At 41.3% G+C, this 16,357-nt stretch overlaps 1 protein-coding gene across 1 annotated transcript in view; it reads right to left on the bottom strand.

Annotated features, from left to right (window-relative positions):
• COL6A6 (collagen type VI alpha 6 chain) overlaps positions 1-16,357 on the bottom strand; it is a 169,662-nt gene that overhangs the window by 9,523 nt on the left and 143,782 nt on the right. Inside the window, exons 35-36 of the mRNA XM_040480168.1 lie at positions 12,455-13,126; positions 9,484-9,577 (exon numbers count right to left, since the gene is read on the bottom strand). Of these exons, the coding sequence (XP_040336102.1) occupies positions 9,484-9,577; positions 12,455-13,126 (766 nt within the window). The remainder of the gene's footprint in view (positions 1-9,483; positions 9,578-12,454; positions 13,127-16,357) is intronic.

Raw genomic sequence — 16,357 nt, 5'->3', positions numbered from 1 at the left:
CTTCCTTCCTTCCTTCCTTCCTTCCTTCCTTCCTTCCTTCCTTCCTTCACAAGTTTACTTATTTATTTTGAGAGAGAGAGAAAAAAGAGGAAGGGGCAGAGAGAGAGAGAGAGAGAGAGAGAGAGAATCGCAAGCAGGCTCCACACCATCAGTGTGTGGAGCTTCATGCGGGGCTCCAGCCCACGAATTGTAAGATTATGACCTGAGTCCAAATCAGACCCTTAACCTACTGAGCCACCCAGGTGCCCCTATTTTTAGTTTCCTGAGGAACATCCATACCATTCTCCAGAGTGGCTGCCCCAGTTTGCATTCCCACCAACAGCGCAAGAGGGTTCCCTTTTCTCCGCATCCTCATCAACACCTGTTGTTTCTTGTCCTGTTAATTTTAGCCATTCTGACACACATTCTGACAGGTGTGAAGTGATAGCTCATCATGGTTTTGATTTGTATTTCCCTGATGATGAGTGATATTGAGCATCTTTTCATGTGTCGTCAGCCATCTGGATGTCTTCTTTGGAAAAGTATCTAGTCATGTCTTTTGCCCATTTCTTCACTGGATTCTTTGTTTTTTGGGTGTTGAGTTTGATAAGTTCTTTATAGATTTTGGATACTACCCCTTGTCCTGATATGTCATTTTCAAATATCGTCTCCCATTCGGAAGGTTGCCTTTTAGTTTTGTTGATTGTTTCCTTCACTATGCAGAAGCTTTTTATCTTGATGAAGCCCAATAGTTCATATTTGTTTTTTTCCCTTGCCTCCAGAGATGTGTGTAGTAAGAAGTTGCTGTGGCTGAGGTCAAAAAGGTCACTGCCTAAGTTCTCCTTAGGGTTTTGATGGTTTTCTGTCTCATATTAGGTCTTTGATCCTTTTGAATTTATTTTTGTGTATGGTGTAACAAAGTGGTCCAGTTTCATTCTGCTGCATATCACCATCCAATTTTCCCAGCATTACTTGTTGAAGAGACTGTATTTTTTTGATTGCATATTCTTCACTGCTTTGTCAAAGATAAGTTGACCATATAGTTGTGGGTCCATTTCTGGGTTTTTTATTATGTTCCATTGATCTATGTGTCTGTTTTTGTGCCAGTACCATACTGTCTTGACTATAGCTTTGTAATACAGCTTGAAATCCAGAATTGTGATGCCTCCAGTTTTGTTTTTCTTTTTCAGGATTGCTTTGGCTACCTGCGGTCTTTTGTGGTTCCATACAAATTTTAGGATTGTTCTGGCTCTATGGAAAATGCTGGTGGTATTTTGGTAGGGATTGCATTAAATGTGTAGATTTCTTTGGGTAGTATAGACATTTTAACACAATGTTTGTTCTTCCAATCCATGAACATGGAATGCTTTTCCATTTTTTTGCGTCTTTTTCAATTTCTTTCTTAAGTGTTCTATAGTTTTCAGAGGATAGGTATTTTACCTCTTCAGTTAGGTTTATTCTCAGGTATCTTATTGTTTTTGGTGCAATTGCAAATAGGATTCCTTGATTTCTTTTTCTGCTGCTTTTTTACTGGTGTATAGAAAGGCAACTGATTTCTGCATGTTGATTTTATATCCTGTGACTTTGCGAAATTCATGTGTTAGTTCTAGCAACTTTTTGGTGGGGTCTTTCAGGTTTCCTACACAGAGTATCATGTCATCCGCAGATAGGGAAAGTTTGACTTCTTCCCTGCTGATTTGGATGCCTTGTATTTATTTATTTATTTATTTATTTATTTATTTATTTATTTATTTATTTTTGATTGCTGAGGCTAAGACTTACAGTACTATTGTTAAATAGTAACAGTGAGAGTGGACATCCCTATCTTGTTCGTGACCATATGGGAAAGCCTCTCAGTTTTTCCCCATTGAAGATGATATTAGCTGTGGGTCTTTCAAATATGGTCTTTATGATGTTGAAGCAAGTTTCATCTATCCCTACTTTGTTGAGGGTTTTTAACAAGAATGGATGCTATATTTTGTCAAATGCTTTTTCTGTATCTATTGACAGGATCATACAGTTCTCCTTTTTTTAAATTTTTATTAATGTGGTATATCACGTTGATTGATTTGTGAATACTGAACCACCCCTGCAGTCCAGGAATAAATTCCACTTGATCATGGTGAATAATTCTTTTAATGTACTGTTGAATTCAATTTGCTAGCATCTTGTTGAGAATTTCTGCATCCATGTTAATCAAGGATATTACCCTGTAATTCTCCTTTTTAGTGGCATCTTTGGTTTTGGAAGCAAGGTAATGTTGGCTTTCTAGAATCAGTTTGGCAGTTTTCCTTTTATTTATATTTTTTGGGAACAGTTTGAGAAGAATAGGTATTAACTTTTCTTTAGATATCTGGTAGCATTCCGCTGGGAAGCCATCTGGCCTAGGACTCTTGCCTGTTGGGAGATTTTTAATTACTGATTCAATTTCTTTGCTGGTTATAGGTCTGTTCAAAATTTCCATTTCTTCCTGTTTCAGTTTTGGTAGTTTGTGAGTTTCTAGGAATTTGTCCATTTCTTCCAGAATTCCCAGATTTTTGGCATATAATTTTTCATAGTATTCTCTTATAATTGTTTTTTTCTGGTGTTGTGGTCTTTCCTCTTTCATTCATGATTTTATCTATTTGGGTCCTTTCTCTTTTATTTTTTGATGAATATGGGTAGGGGTTTATCAATTTCATTAATTCTTTCAAAGAACCAGCTCTTAGTTTCAATGATCTATTCTATTGGGTTATTTTGTTTCTATATCATTTATTTCAGCTCTAATCTTTATGATCTCCCTTATTTGATGGCTTTGGGCTTTATTTGTTGCTTCTTTTCTAGGTCCTTTAGGAGTAAGTTTAGGTTGTGTATTTGGGACCTTTCTTGCTTCTAGGGATAGGCCTAAATTGCAATGTACTTTCCTTTTAGAACTGCTTTTGCTGCATACAAAAGGTTTTTGGACTGTCACATTTTCACTTTCATTTGTTTCCATATACATATATATATATTTTATTTATTCCTTAATTTCCTGGTTAACCCATTCATTCCTTAGTAGGATGTTCTTTAATTTCCATATATTTCAGGGATTTCCAAGTTTTTTCCTGTGGTTGACTTCAAGATTCATAGCACTGTGATCTGAAAATATCCATGGTATGATCTCGATCTTTGTGTACTTGTTGAGGGCTGATGTGTGACCCAGTATATGATCTATTCTGGAGAATGTTCCATGTGCACTTGAAAAGAATGTGTATTCTGCTTTAGGATGAAATGTTCTGGATATATATGTATCTGTTAAGTCCATCCAGTCCAGTGTGTCATTCAAAGCCATTGTTTCCTTGATTTTTTGCTTAGATGATCTGTCCATTGTTGTAAGTGGGGTGTTAAAGTCCCCTACTATTGTTTTATAAGCAGTGTGTTTATGTTTGCTAGATGTATATATTTGGATGCTTCCAAGTTGGGGGAGTAAATATTTATAATCATTAGATCTTAATTGATAGACCCCTTAATTATAATACCTTTTTCATTTTTTGTTAGTCTTTAAGATCTAGTTTGTATGATTTAAGTGTGGCCACTGTCTCTTTCTTTTAACGTCCATTAGCTGGTTGGATGGTTCTCCATCCCCTCACTTTCAATCTGTAGGTGTATTTAGGTCTGAAATGAGTCTCTTATAGTAAGCTTATCAATAGATCTTGGCTTTTTATCCATTCTGATACCCTATGTCTATTGATTGGAGCAGTTAGTGCACTTACATTCTGAGTGATTATTGAAAGATATGAATTTAGTGCCATTGTGTAACCTGTAGAGTTGGTGTTTTTGGTGATGCTCTCTAGTCCTTTCTAGTCTTTGTTGATTTTGGTTTTTGTTTTTTTTTTTCCTCCACTCAAAGAGTCACCCTTAAAATTTCAGGTAGGTCTGGTTTAGTGGTCACAAACTTCTTTAATTTTTGTTTGTCTGGGAAACTCTTTATCTTTCTATTTTGAATGACAGCCTTGCTGGATAGGGTATTCTTAACTTCATATTTTTTTTCCATTCAGCACATTGAATACATCTTGCCACTCCTTTCTGGCCTGCCAAGTTTCTGTGGACAGATCTGCTGCGAACCTGATCTGTCTTCCCTTGTAGGTTAAAGACTTTTTTCCCTGCTGCTTTCACGATTCTTTCCTTATCTGTGTATTTTGTGAATTTGACTCTGATATATCTGGCAATGGCTCACTTTTGTTGAATTTAATGGGAGCTCTCTGTGCTCCTTGGATTTTGATGTCTGTGTCCTTCCCCAGATTAGGGACATTTTCAGCTATAATTTGCGCATATAAACCTCCTGCCCCTTTTCTCTCTTTTCATCTTCTGTGACTTCTATGTTATGGTATTTAAAAAAATTTTTTTAATGTTGGTTTTATTTGAGAGACAGGGCATGAGTGGGGGAGGGGCATAGAGAGAGGGAAACACATAATCTGAAGCAGGCTCCAGGCTCTGAGATGTCATCCCAGAGCCCGACGCAGGGCTCAAACCCACGAACCACGAGATCATGACCTGAGCCGAAGTCAGATGCTTAACCGACTGAGCCACCCAGGAGCCCCCAAGTGTTACTACGTTTTAATAAATTGCTGAGTTCCTTAAGTCTGCCTTCATGATCCCTGACTTTTGTTTCTTTTTTTCAGCTTTATTATTTTCCATAATTATATATTCTACATCCCTAACTTGCCCCTCTGCCTTGTCCACCCTTGTTTTATGGTCTCTATTTGGGTTTGCATCCTGGTTATAACATTTTTAATTTTGGCCTGACTAGATTTTAGTTCTTTTATCTCTGCAGAAAGGGATTCTCTGGTGTCTTCTATGCTTTTTCCAAGCCCAGCTAGCATGCTTACAGTTGTTGTTTTAAATTCTAGTTCAGACATCTTACTTATATCTGCATTGACTAAATCCTCAACCATCTTTTCTTTCTGTCCTTTATTTTGAAGTGAGTTCCTCTGTCTTGTCATTTGGGAGGAAGAAAAAAACAATAATAATAATAATAATAATAATGATAGAATGAAATAAAAAACTTAAAAAATCAAATAAAGGAAGCTAGATCCTAGGTGTGTTTTGGTCTGCTTGTTAAGAGAAGCTTGATAGGAAAAGGAGAAAAAAAGAAGAGAGAAACAAAAATTAAAAATAAAAAGATCAGGGGCGCCTGGGTGGCTCAGTCGGTTAAGCGTCCGACTTCAGCTTAGGTCACGATCTCGTGGTCCGTGAGTTCGAGCCCTGCGTCGGGCTCTGGCCTGATGGCTCGGAGCCTGGAGCCTGCTTCTGATTCTGTGTCTCCCTCTCTCTTTACCCCTGCCCCGTTCATGCTCTGTCTCTCTCTGTCTCAAAAATAAATAAAAAATGTTAAAAAAAAAAAATTAAAAAAAAAATAAATAAAAAGATCAAATAAAATTAAAAAATTTTGTCCTTTCTGTATCCAAGAAACAAAGAAAACAACAAAAACAAAACAGAAGCAACAACAACAAAAAAACCAAACAAATTAACAAAAACCTCCAAATAAGGTTTCCCCTAGAAACAGTTTCCCCTAGAGCTGAAACTTTGCAGCAGTCTACGGCCAGTAGCCTAGCTGGTGGAAAGGATTTGTGTTGGTCTTCTGGGGGAGGGGCCTGCAGCTCTGATTCTCAGGTGGCTTGCCCTGGTGGAGAGGCGCCTGAAAGCACAGGGTAGCCGGGGCTTGGTGTAACAGCTCCATTCTTCGCTTGGTGATGCTGTTCATCTCATTGGGGTGGATCAGTGCTGGTGGGCTAATGGTAAAAACGGCTTCACCCTGCTCTCCAGTCTCCAGAGTGGGTGGTTCATGCCCTCACCAATGTGTGATCAGTCACCCCTCCTATGTCCCTGGTTTTCATCACCTCCCTACCTTTCCCCTGTGTCTGAGCCATCTGCCTACTAGGCAGTGCCTCCCTCCAGAGTTTTGTCTCAGGTGCAGCTGTGTTTCAAAACCCCACACTTAAGAGACCTCTGTGGCTAGAACCCGCAGTGGTCCTCTGGGGGAGGGTCTCGCCAAGCTGTGGCTGGGGCTGACTTGTCCCAGGAAATGGTCACACCAATGCACAGCGCTCAGAGTTTATGGAAAACATGTAGCAGGTGCCGGGGTTTGCTGCCCTCAGCCAGCAACTTTGTTCCTATACCAGTGAGTGTGGTGGGTTGATGGCTCTCACCAGGTTTTCACCCATGGAGAGGCCGTATCACCTTTATCCAATGCCCTCCAAGCAGGGAAACTGCTTCTCCCCGCTGTGGCCCACACGGCCTGCTCGCAGGGCTCCACCCTGCTTCCTGGCTGAAGCACTGCCAGGGGCCGACTTCTCAAATTTCAGACTCTGGGCTCTGCTGTTTGTGAAAAAACTGGTGGTATTGAAACCCTCTCCTCTCCTCCCCCGCCCCCCCCCCATCACTGGTTTTGGGGAAATGTTTTCTTGTGCAGTCCCCTGGGCATGTGTTCACACTTCCTCTCTAGCTGCTTTCAGAGGGAGTGCTTTCTTAAACAAACCAGGAGTGCTGCCCTCTCTCCCCCGTCCTCCTCTCTGTGAAAACAGCTCCCTTCCTTTGGGACGCTGAGGCTCTTCTCTTCCCCGGGTCACCTTTCTGCATTATGTACTTTCCATATTCTCTCCCTCAAATTATGCAGATTTCTGTTAATCCTCAGATCGACTGCGGAGGTGTTCAAAATGGTTTGATGTTGATCCAGCTGCATTCGAGGGATGAGACAAGCCCAGGGTCCCCTCACTACTCCAACCACCTTCGCTCTTCCTCCCATGTTTCTACCAGTATTTTTTAAAGACAGTTTTTCTAAGTTGACATAAAGGTTCTTCGGTTACTTTAAAAGTTCTTAACAGTTTTGTGGCTTCCACTTTTGCTACTGATAACCCAGCTGCCGGCCTAATTATAGTTTCTTTGTAGATAATTTTTCTTTCAGGCTGTTTTGTCCTTTGGCTTGGCATCTGCATTTTCTTACACGATGTCTAACTGTTGCTTTATTTGTTGTACCTTGTAATTTCTTCATCTTTTAATTCATGTCTTCCACAAGTTCTTAAAAATGATCATCTCTTGATATATTTGAATATTGTCTCATTAATTGTTTCTATTTTATCTGATCCCAAGAATTCCAATTTGATATAGGTTAGGTCTTTCTATTCCATTCTGTCTCTAAGCTGCTTACATTTATCTTCTCTGCACTGTGAGATTTCTTCAGCTTTATTTTCCAGTTCATTATGTTTCTCTTTAGAAGTGCCTATTATTGGGGCGCCTGGGTGGCGCAGTCGGTTAAGCGTCCGACTTCAGCCAGGTCACGATCTCGCGGTCCGTGAGTTCGAGCCCCACGTCGGGCTCTGGGCTGATGGCTCAGAGCCTGGAGCCTGTTTCTGATTCTGTGTCTCCCTCTCTCTCTGCCCCTCCCCCGTTCATGCTCTGTCTCTCTCTGTCCCCAAAATAAATAAACGTTGAAAAAAAAAATTAAAAAAAAAAAAAAGAAGTGCCTATTATTCATCCATTGGATGGATTAATTCATCCATTGAGTTTTATAACTTATTTTTTTAACTCACAGACTATTGTAAAGAACAGAACTACAAATAAATACTTGTCCACTTGTAACCTATTTGGTTCTCCAGATGTTACCATTTTATTACTCCGTGTGTGAGTACACACACACACGTATATGCCCATACACTCATATCTCCACAAATACACACAAACCCCATCTTCTTTCTTTTTAGGAAAATCACCTGGAAGTAGGCTGCAGACATTATACACATTACTTTCAAATACTTCAACATACCTATCTCAAGAACAAAGACATTCTCGCATACGAACCTCATACAATTACCGCACAAAGGAAATCTACATGAATCAATAATATAATCCTCAAGTTTCCCCAGTTGTCCACCAGATGTCGTTTACATAAGCTTTTTTTCTGACCTGGGATCAGTCAAGGTTCACACCATTACATTTGGCCGTTTTGTCTCTTTAGTCTCTCCCATCCTAGCATAGTACCCCACTTCCCCTGGCTGCTCATGACATTGAAACCTCTGAAAAGGCCAGGTATTCTGAAGAAAACTCCACATCCTGGAATTGTCTAGAGGTTTCTTTATTATGAGACTTGGGTCAAACCTTCCCTGCAAGAATCTCACACAGGTGATGTAGCTCCCCCTGCATCACCTCAGGAGGCACCTAAGTCAAATTTTGGTTACAGTGGGTATTGCCAGATCTCACCAGGTACATGGACATTTCCTTTTTTTTTTTTTTTTTTTTTGTAATTAATAAGTTAGTAATGTGTGAATGGCTCTGGGACACTCTGAAATAGCTTGTTGCCAAACAACCTGTCACCCCATGTTTTTAGCATTCCTTGATTCTTGTTTGACTCAGTTACTATATTGGAGATAACAAACTGGTGATTTTTTAATTCTATCATTTTCTTCTACATTTACTAGCAGCACATTTGATAAAAAAAGAACTTTTACTACCCTCCTCCATTTTGGGGTCTCTATATAGACTTGTGGATTTTATTTTATTTTATTTTATTTACTTACTTACTTACTGAGAGAGCATGCACATGTGCACCAGTGTGTACGAGCAGGGGAGGGGCAAAGGGAGAGAGAGAATCTTAAGCAGGCCCATGCTCAGAGTGAGCCTGAGGCACAGCTCAATCTCATGACCATGAGATCATCACCTGAACAGAAATCAAGAGTTGGACACTCAACTGATTGAGCCACCCAGGCCCCCCTAGACTTGTGGATTTTAAAAACTCATTGTTATAATCCATTACCATTATTCTTTTTGATGTCAAACTGTCCAAAATTGGACCATTGGGAATCTTTTCAAGATTGCTCCTTTGTCCTTTTCACATGACACTGCTAGTTTTTGACTACTTCCTTGCTTTCTGGCATTATAAATATTTGAGGGACACATTGTACTTTCCCTGCTACTGCCTAGAATTAGCTACTTATCTAAGAAACCATGGCTTCTTTGAGTGGGGAATGGTATTTAGAAACCAATATCCAGTCATTAGGTATGCTCATGGCCACTAAAGTGTCTTCATTGGTTGTTTTAATTTTTTATGTTTATTTATTTTTGAGAGAGAGAGAGCATGGGCAGGGGAGGGGAAGATAGAGAGGAAGACACAGAATCTGGAGCAGGCTCCAGGCTGAGATGTCAGCACAGAGCTGGACATGGGGCCCAAACCCACGAACCATGTGATCCTGACCTGAGTCAAAGTCAGATGCTCAAACGACTGAGCCACTGAGGCGTCACTCTCATTGATTGTTTTATTTCAACATTTAGATTTTCCACTTTTAAAAACCGCTTGTTTTTCAGATCAACCTGGTCATTTTTGATTACCTCTTATTTCCTCAAATTATATTTTAATATCATGTAGCAATAGATTTTATCCAAATGGAATGGGGGAGGAGAAAGAGGAAGAAAAGGAAGAGCAAGAAACTATAGAGAATGAGGAGAAAAAAGGAGGGCACATTCATTTATCAAGTTCTATCAAGCTGAAAATACCTTTGCAACTGCTGTGGGGGCTGCTTCAGATCTGTAGAGCTGAATCTATTGCACTTCATTTTGAAGTTTATTGGTGGATATTTGTTGATTGCACCTAGGAAGAGAAAAGTCTGTGATGAGTCTCTTATTCATGGTTATTGACATTACAGCAAACTGTTCTGTATGCAAAGCATCACTTCACCTTTGCAATATTCATAAAAGGAAGATACCAACTAAGGTGGCCATATGAGATGAAAGCAAGTTTCTCAGGGGAGTCTCTAAAACTGGGTTTAGAAAATACATCTCTGCTGAATTTATAGGTGGAGCATTCAACTTACTTTCCAATAGATGCCTTTAGCTGCTAAAGTTGGTCAAACACTAGAGGAGATATTATGAGCCAGTCCTAAAAGTCTGGTCTCTAATTAGCATGAACTAGTCAGAATAGTTATTTCTTTTTTGCTCCTTTGCAATATCAAAATGTAAAGGGAAAGGGATATTCCCTTTATAGTTTCTGTATCATTAACAGTAACAATAGTGCCATCTTGGGTTTAATTCATTAGTGGCTCACTTCATTTGGAGGTATATTAATTTTTTATAATAACAAAGCATGCCTCTGCCCACAGAATTTAAACTTTTTTAAAAATTTATTTTGAGAGAGAGAAAGAGTGAGCACGCATGAGCATGCCAATGGGGGAGGGGCAGAGAGAGAGGGACAGAGAGAATCTCAAGCAGGCTCCATGCCGTCAGTGCATGACCCGATGCGGGGCTTGATCTCCTGAACTGTGAGGTCATGACCTGAGCCAAAATCAAAAGTCGGATGCTTAACTGACTGAGCCACCCAGGTGCCCCACACAATTTAAACATCTAGGAGCCATTTTTGATGGGACACTTAAAAAAGTGTATTATTTATTTCCTTGCAGCATTAAATTCAACAGACCTGGTAAACAATTCAATTTCTTCCTTGGTGATCAAGGGTTATTCTAAGTAGCAAGTTTGTCCTGGGTTGTGATACAGCACTGTCTCTAAAGCTGCTGTTGCAGACTGGACTGTGTGATTCTAGACTGAATGGCACAAGGCTATGATCTTTCCCCTCTTGTGCATCTGATTTTTTGTCTTAGTTCTAAGCATCAGGTTGTTTAGCAATTTTGTTTCTCTTAGAAAATTTAAATCTGATGTGGACTGTGCTTGATGGCTACCTCTGTCACTGCATTAAGTGAGTCAGAAAGGGAGCCGCACTAGCTTCTCCAGGAGGGCAGTTACGGTGTCTGTCATGGTCGGTCGCTCCTTGGTAGGCCCACACCTGAACTGCGAGTGGCTCCGAGTAGGTACCTGATAAATATGTGTTGATGTTGAAGGAGTATGAATCCGTGGACTTGCGGTAAGATTATGTTAAAGCCTGTTTCAATTTCTACTTTTACTGATATATTTTAAAGATGGGTGGTTTCTAGACACTGAAGTTCTAGAAAAGTGGTGTATAATTGTGTCACAGTAATGGCTTTCTGAAAGCACTTTACAGATCTTTCCCCTCCCCAAGTAATTCTTCTTAAAATGTCTCTTCTCCTTTACCTAGGTGGTAATGGGGTGTTGTCATTTATTTAATTATACAGTTTGGCTAATTCCCGTGAAACACCACAAAGAATTTTGGGGGACTGAGGAAAGAAATTTCATCGTAAATGGTCTTGCAATTTTTTGCCTCATAAGGAGTTTTTTGTTTGTTTGTTTGTTTACAAGATTCTCAGTCTTCTGATGTTTTCTTTGGCTTTACCCTTACAAATGCCTTGTAATTACTTTTTTCAGAATGATCCCCAGGCCCATTTCCCCCCTTTCTGTTCTCTAGCTCCTGTTTCCGATTCCTATTCCAAAACACATCCACATAAATTTTGTCCTGGGAGACTGCTTCTCCAGTGCTTCTCGAACCATAATGTGCATATGAATCACCTGACGATTTGATAAAAATGTACATTCTGGTTCAGAAGGTCTAGAGTAGGGTCTGAAGTTCTGCATTTTTCACCAGCTCCCAGGTAATGCTGATAATGTAGGTCCTAGACTCACATTTGGAGAAGCACAGGACTAGAGGACACAACGTCAGTAGCGCCACCAATTTCCCAAGGTTCCTCACGCCCCACCTATATGGGACCAGTCTTTGCAACCTTAACTTGTCTCATTGTGTAATGTCAGTGACAAGTTCGAGACACAATCAGAATCTCCCTTAAGCTACACTGGGGGGTGTTCTTCAGCCTGGGTGTTCATTTTTCTTTATCTGAACTCTACGGGTTCATTCACCATGAAAATGTTCAGAAATCTGATTGAGTACTTTTCAACCTCCAGAGCCATTAGGACATGGCTTCTTTTTACCCATTCCATCGCATACAAAGTGAACTGCATAGTTTCAAGGCAAAATTATTCCAAGAAATACAGCCCATGTTTCCTTTTTATAGGCACCAGTTACACTAATAGCTGGCATCATAAAAAGTCATTAACAAGGCTGAGAAAGTTTTGCAAGGATGCATGTTTCACTCTGGCAGGTAAAATGGTATCTCCTAATACCTCCAACCTCTGCCTTTGGAACTTGTCAAACAGCAAAGTTGAGAATTGTTCAATTATTCTTTGGCTCTTGCGTTCGGTGTGTTAACTGATGAAGCTTTCCATTGAAGGGCAGTGTGTTAATGTTACATGGCAGGAATTTCTACCTTATAGCTAAAGTCCAGGCTGTGACTATATTGCTCTGTGCAGACAGATGTGTGAGCAGCTGCTTGTTATGATTGCTTCTCCATGGGAACCAGAGGCATAAAAAAGATGAGCCAGAAAATTCAATGCTAGAAATCAGAGGTTTCCTCCCTCTACCACCCGTCATTACCAATTTTCCTTTCTGACCTTGCAGTGCCCTTGAAGACAGAGGTTTCCAGGAATACATGTCAGTTCATCAACCCTTCTTTTGGGAATACCAAATATACTTGTAATGTGTAAAAGAAGAACAGATTTTATGACTTACGCCTGATTGAGTTTACAAAGGATCTCACAAACTTCACACTGTATCTGTGGTCAGGTTTATGAATTCGGCCAAGCTGGACCAAGTGGTGATCCAAAGGATAGCTGGCTAAATCTTCCAGTTCCTTGTCATTCCAAGCGGGGCCAAGGGAAAACACAAATAGGGCATAACCTTGACATTTGGCTCTCAAGGATTCTTTCTTTAAGGTTTCCCTGTCCAAGTGACTGGTTTCCCCAGCAGATATCACAAATATGACTTTGTTTCTTCTCATATTGGGTGTATTTAAAAAGATATTATCCAGGGTCCACTGTAAGGCATGACCAATGAAAGCGTCTCCGTTTAGTTGTTGAACTGATTCTTCCAAGTGCCTCTTCATGAGGCGTTTACTGTTGTAGGTGGTAAGGTTGAACTCTGTTCTAACAGGACTCTTCTGAGTGTTGGGGAGGAAGTTGGGGGGAGCATGGCTTAATAGGGCCACCCGGTCTCCAGTGACAGAGGTCTCAGGCTCGGAGGTGATCTCAAAGTGATCTAACAGTGCTCCCAAAAAGTGTCTTATGTCTTCAAATTCAGCACTTCCCACATGGCGGGAGCCGTCCAGAAGGAAAGCAGCATCCACGTACGACTGCACAGGGGGTGGTCTGGCTTGATCGCAAAAAGCATCTGGCTTGCATATATCTGCAGACCAAAAGCCAAGTAAGGTTACTAAAACAGACTGGACAGAAGAGAAAAGATAGCATCTTAAATATTTTAACATTTGGGATCTACATAATCTTTGATATTAAAATAGTTACTAAATACCTTTGATATCAACAACAGAAGATTTCCTAGTACATAGTTGGCATCTATATTTAAAAGGTACAGATTTTATACCCAGCCGGTGTCTTGAATTCCATTCACTAAGGCAGTTTACTTTTAAAACTGAGGCTGCTTTGGACAGAAGCTTAATCTTGGCTGCATTTTAAGTTTATAAAGATTGAAGTAGACAGCTTATCTCATATAAGAGTATACCTTATCATAACATAAAAGCTAATAATCTCTCTAGATAGACAAGATACAGGTTAAACCAATGGCCCTTATCATTATTCTCACACTGTTCTACAATGAAAAATAGTCTGCTCAAAAAGAGTGCAAAAAAGCAATGAATCTTTTACTTCAATTCAAATAAAGGTTTGTAATTCAAAGTCTATCTGGGTGTGGACATTAAGGACAAAGTTGGAGCTCACGTTTGTATCTCCATTGTGCTCATTAGTTGAGAGCTCAATACGTGTGTGTTAAATGAAAATAAATACTGCGTATTAATGGACTTTCATAAAATATGGGGCCATTTTAATACATATGTATATCTCATTTAAAAAAGAATGTGTCGTAATAAAAGCAGAGAGTGAATTTCATTGAATCTGACCACAATGAATATTCAGAGGAATAAAAACAGATTTGGAAGTGGGAGGATCTTAGAGGTCACCTAGTCTCATTATACAGAAGAGACTGGGGGTAAGAGGGTACAATCATTCTGCCAAACAATACCCTAATGTTTCGAGAAGTTCCTACATATGAAATCAGGGTTTATTGTGAGAGACAAGGCCATGTGGTGTGGCAGCAGCAGGGAGGCCCCTTGGCCTGAGAGCCAGGATGTCTTACTGTGCCCAGTAGCAAACCTGCTGTGTGTCCCTACCCAAGTCACCACTGGGCTTCAATTCTGCACACTTGGGTGGGTCATATTTGTCCAAAGAACCCTTCCAGGGATGACCTCTGCAATCCCGAGGTTTTCAGTAATAGTAGATGGTTAAGGATGAGAATGCCTCTTTGAAAACTCAACAGAAGAAAGAGAAACGGAATAACCAGCATGTGGACAGCTGGCACTTAGAAATAGGTCCGGGGGCACGAATCAAAGCAGACCGATGAAAGGTTAATAACCAGAATGCAGATCCTTGGGGACGTAGCAAACTTCCTAACTTCAGTCTTGCTCACAGTCTCCATAGAGATGTGGCTTTGCCCAAGTTATGTTACCCTTACCGAAATTCAGTAAAATTTTACGACCACGTTTAAACGGTCAGATGACAGAACAGTCACCCGTGTGCAAGGCCGTTTCTAAAATCAGAGACAGCAGGCTGTCCATTTGCTCAATTTTGTGGGGGTTTTTAATTGCAGGAAACTACAGCCAAAATATCTTCGCTTATATGCCTAGGAGACAAAACAAGGATTTGAGCCAAGAAATGGGGCCAAAATCTATCTCCAGTCACACATGTACAACTTCTGGCTGTGCACTATACCAGCACACGTGGTAACTGACATGTCTGAAAGCTCGGCCGAGAGCTGGGGTGGGAGGCCTCTCCCCACAGCACAATTAGCACTGCGGCTGCACTGAGTAGGAAGCCAGTGCCTGGCCAACCCCGTGCCGGAGGGAGAGAGGGAGGGAGAAGAGAAGAGAAGAAGAAAGCCGGAGAGTGAGGGGGGGAGGGAGAGCGGGAAAGGGTGAGAAAGGGAGGGGAGAGAGGGAGAAAATGGAGGGAGAAGGGGAGAGAGAGGGGGATGGTTGGCGGGGGGAGCAGAGGGAGAGAAGATGAGAGGGAGGAGGGGGAGGGAAGGGAAAGACACTAATGAGTAGAGAGAAACAGAGGGGAAGACAGAAACAGAGGTGTGTGTGAAGAAGTTCCACTTCTCACTCAGAGTTACCTCCACACTGTGAGGTCATTTATATGGAAGCATTATTAACATGTCATTGATACACATAGAGAAGGAGAGGAACGAAGCATTTTCTTCAAGGCCAAATACCAAGTACCGGGGAGAATAACGGGATCTCTGCTACTCATCAATGGCAGCGATGTGAAGCCATCTTTCTTGGGTCTCCTCTGGCTCTGCTTCCCTGGGCAAATGATCTCACCTCTCTAAGACTCATTTTCCTTATCCGTAAAATGTAGACAGTAGTAGTTCAAATGTCTCAGGGTGCTCATAAGGATGGGATGAAACAACGAAAAGGGTGCTTGGAACAGGGGCGCCTGGGTGGCTCGGTCGGTTAAGCGGCCGACTTCGGCTCAGGTCACGATCTCGCGGTCCGTGAGTTCGAGCCCCGCGTCGGGCTCTGTGCTGACGGCTCAGAGCCTGGAGCCTGTTTGCGATTCTGTGTCTCCCTCTGTCTGACCCTCCCCCGTTCATGCTCTGTCTCTCCCTGTCTCAAAAATAAATAAAACATTAAAAAAAATATTAAAAAAAAAAAAGAGTGCTTGGCACAGAAGCAGCACAACAGCTTCAGTATCAAACCATCATCAGCACCGCCACCAACGTTACACAAAGCAATCAGAACAGTGCACAGCTCACAATAAATGTCTGGTAACTGTCACAAATCACACCCACCGGGGATGGCAGCGGCTTCCACGGTCTTCCTAATTATCAGTGCACTCAAATTACGAGCACACTCACCTACAGGTCTAGCCACTGGCCACTTCTCTAGCTGGGCCTGCAGCCTGAGCATAAAACACAACAACGGATAAACCAGCATGGCAACTCACTCTGATGCCTCTTTGCAATGAGAAATGCACGGATTTGTACTCGTTTCCACTTGTAGCGTAAAGCATTTCTTTGGGGTTGTGAATGCTTGAGATTTAGAAGACACGTAAATTTACTTCATAGCATGAAAAGCTTGGCAATGAGACCGGTTGAGTTTTTCTAAAAATCATTCCTGTTTCTGGGAAGCTGCACAAGTGGAGAGGCCTGGAATGCAGTTCTCCTACTCCGATACCTGGGAGGAGACCCTGCTCGCTGGGGTTCCATCTGCGGACAATGCCGCAAGAGGAGGTGAGCGCAGAGCCCCAGGGAAATTTTGCCGAGGCCACTTGCATCCCTGCTGCTGCCAAGTTTCAGCCACTCGCGCCAACGGTGACTCAATGTGCTTAACAGGCCTGATCAAAT

The sequence above is a fragment of the Herpailurus yagouaroundi genome, unplaced genomic scaffold (assembly GCF_014898765.1).
Source record: "Herpailurus yagouaroundi ecotype Mexico unplaced genomic scaffold, PumYag 159, whole genome shotgun sequence".
In the NCBI taxonomy this organism is placed as follows: Eukaryota; Metazoa; Chordata; class Mammalia; order Carnivora; family Felidae; genus Herpailurus; species Herpailurus yagouaroundi.
The sequence above is the reverse complement of the archived record's forward strand: the minus strand, read 5'-3'. Positions and strand labels throughout refer to the sequence as shown.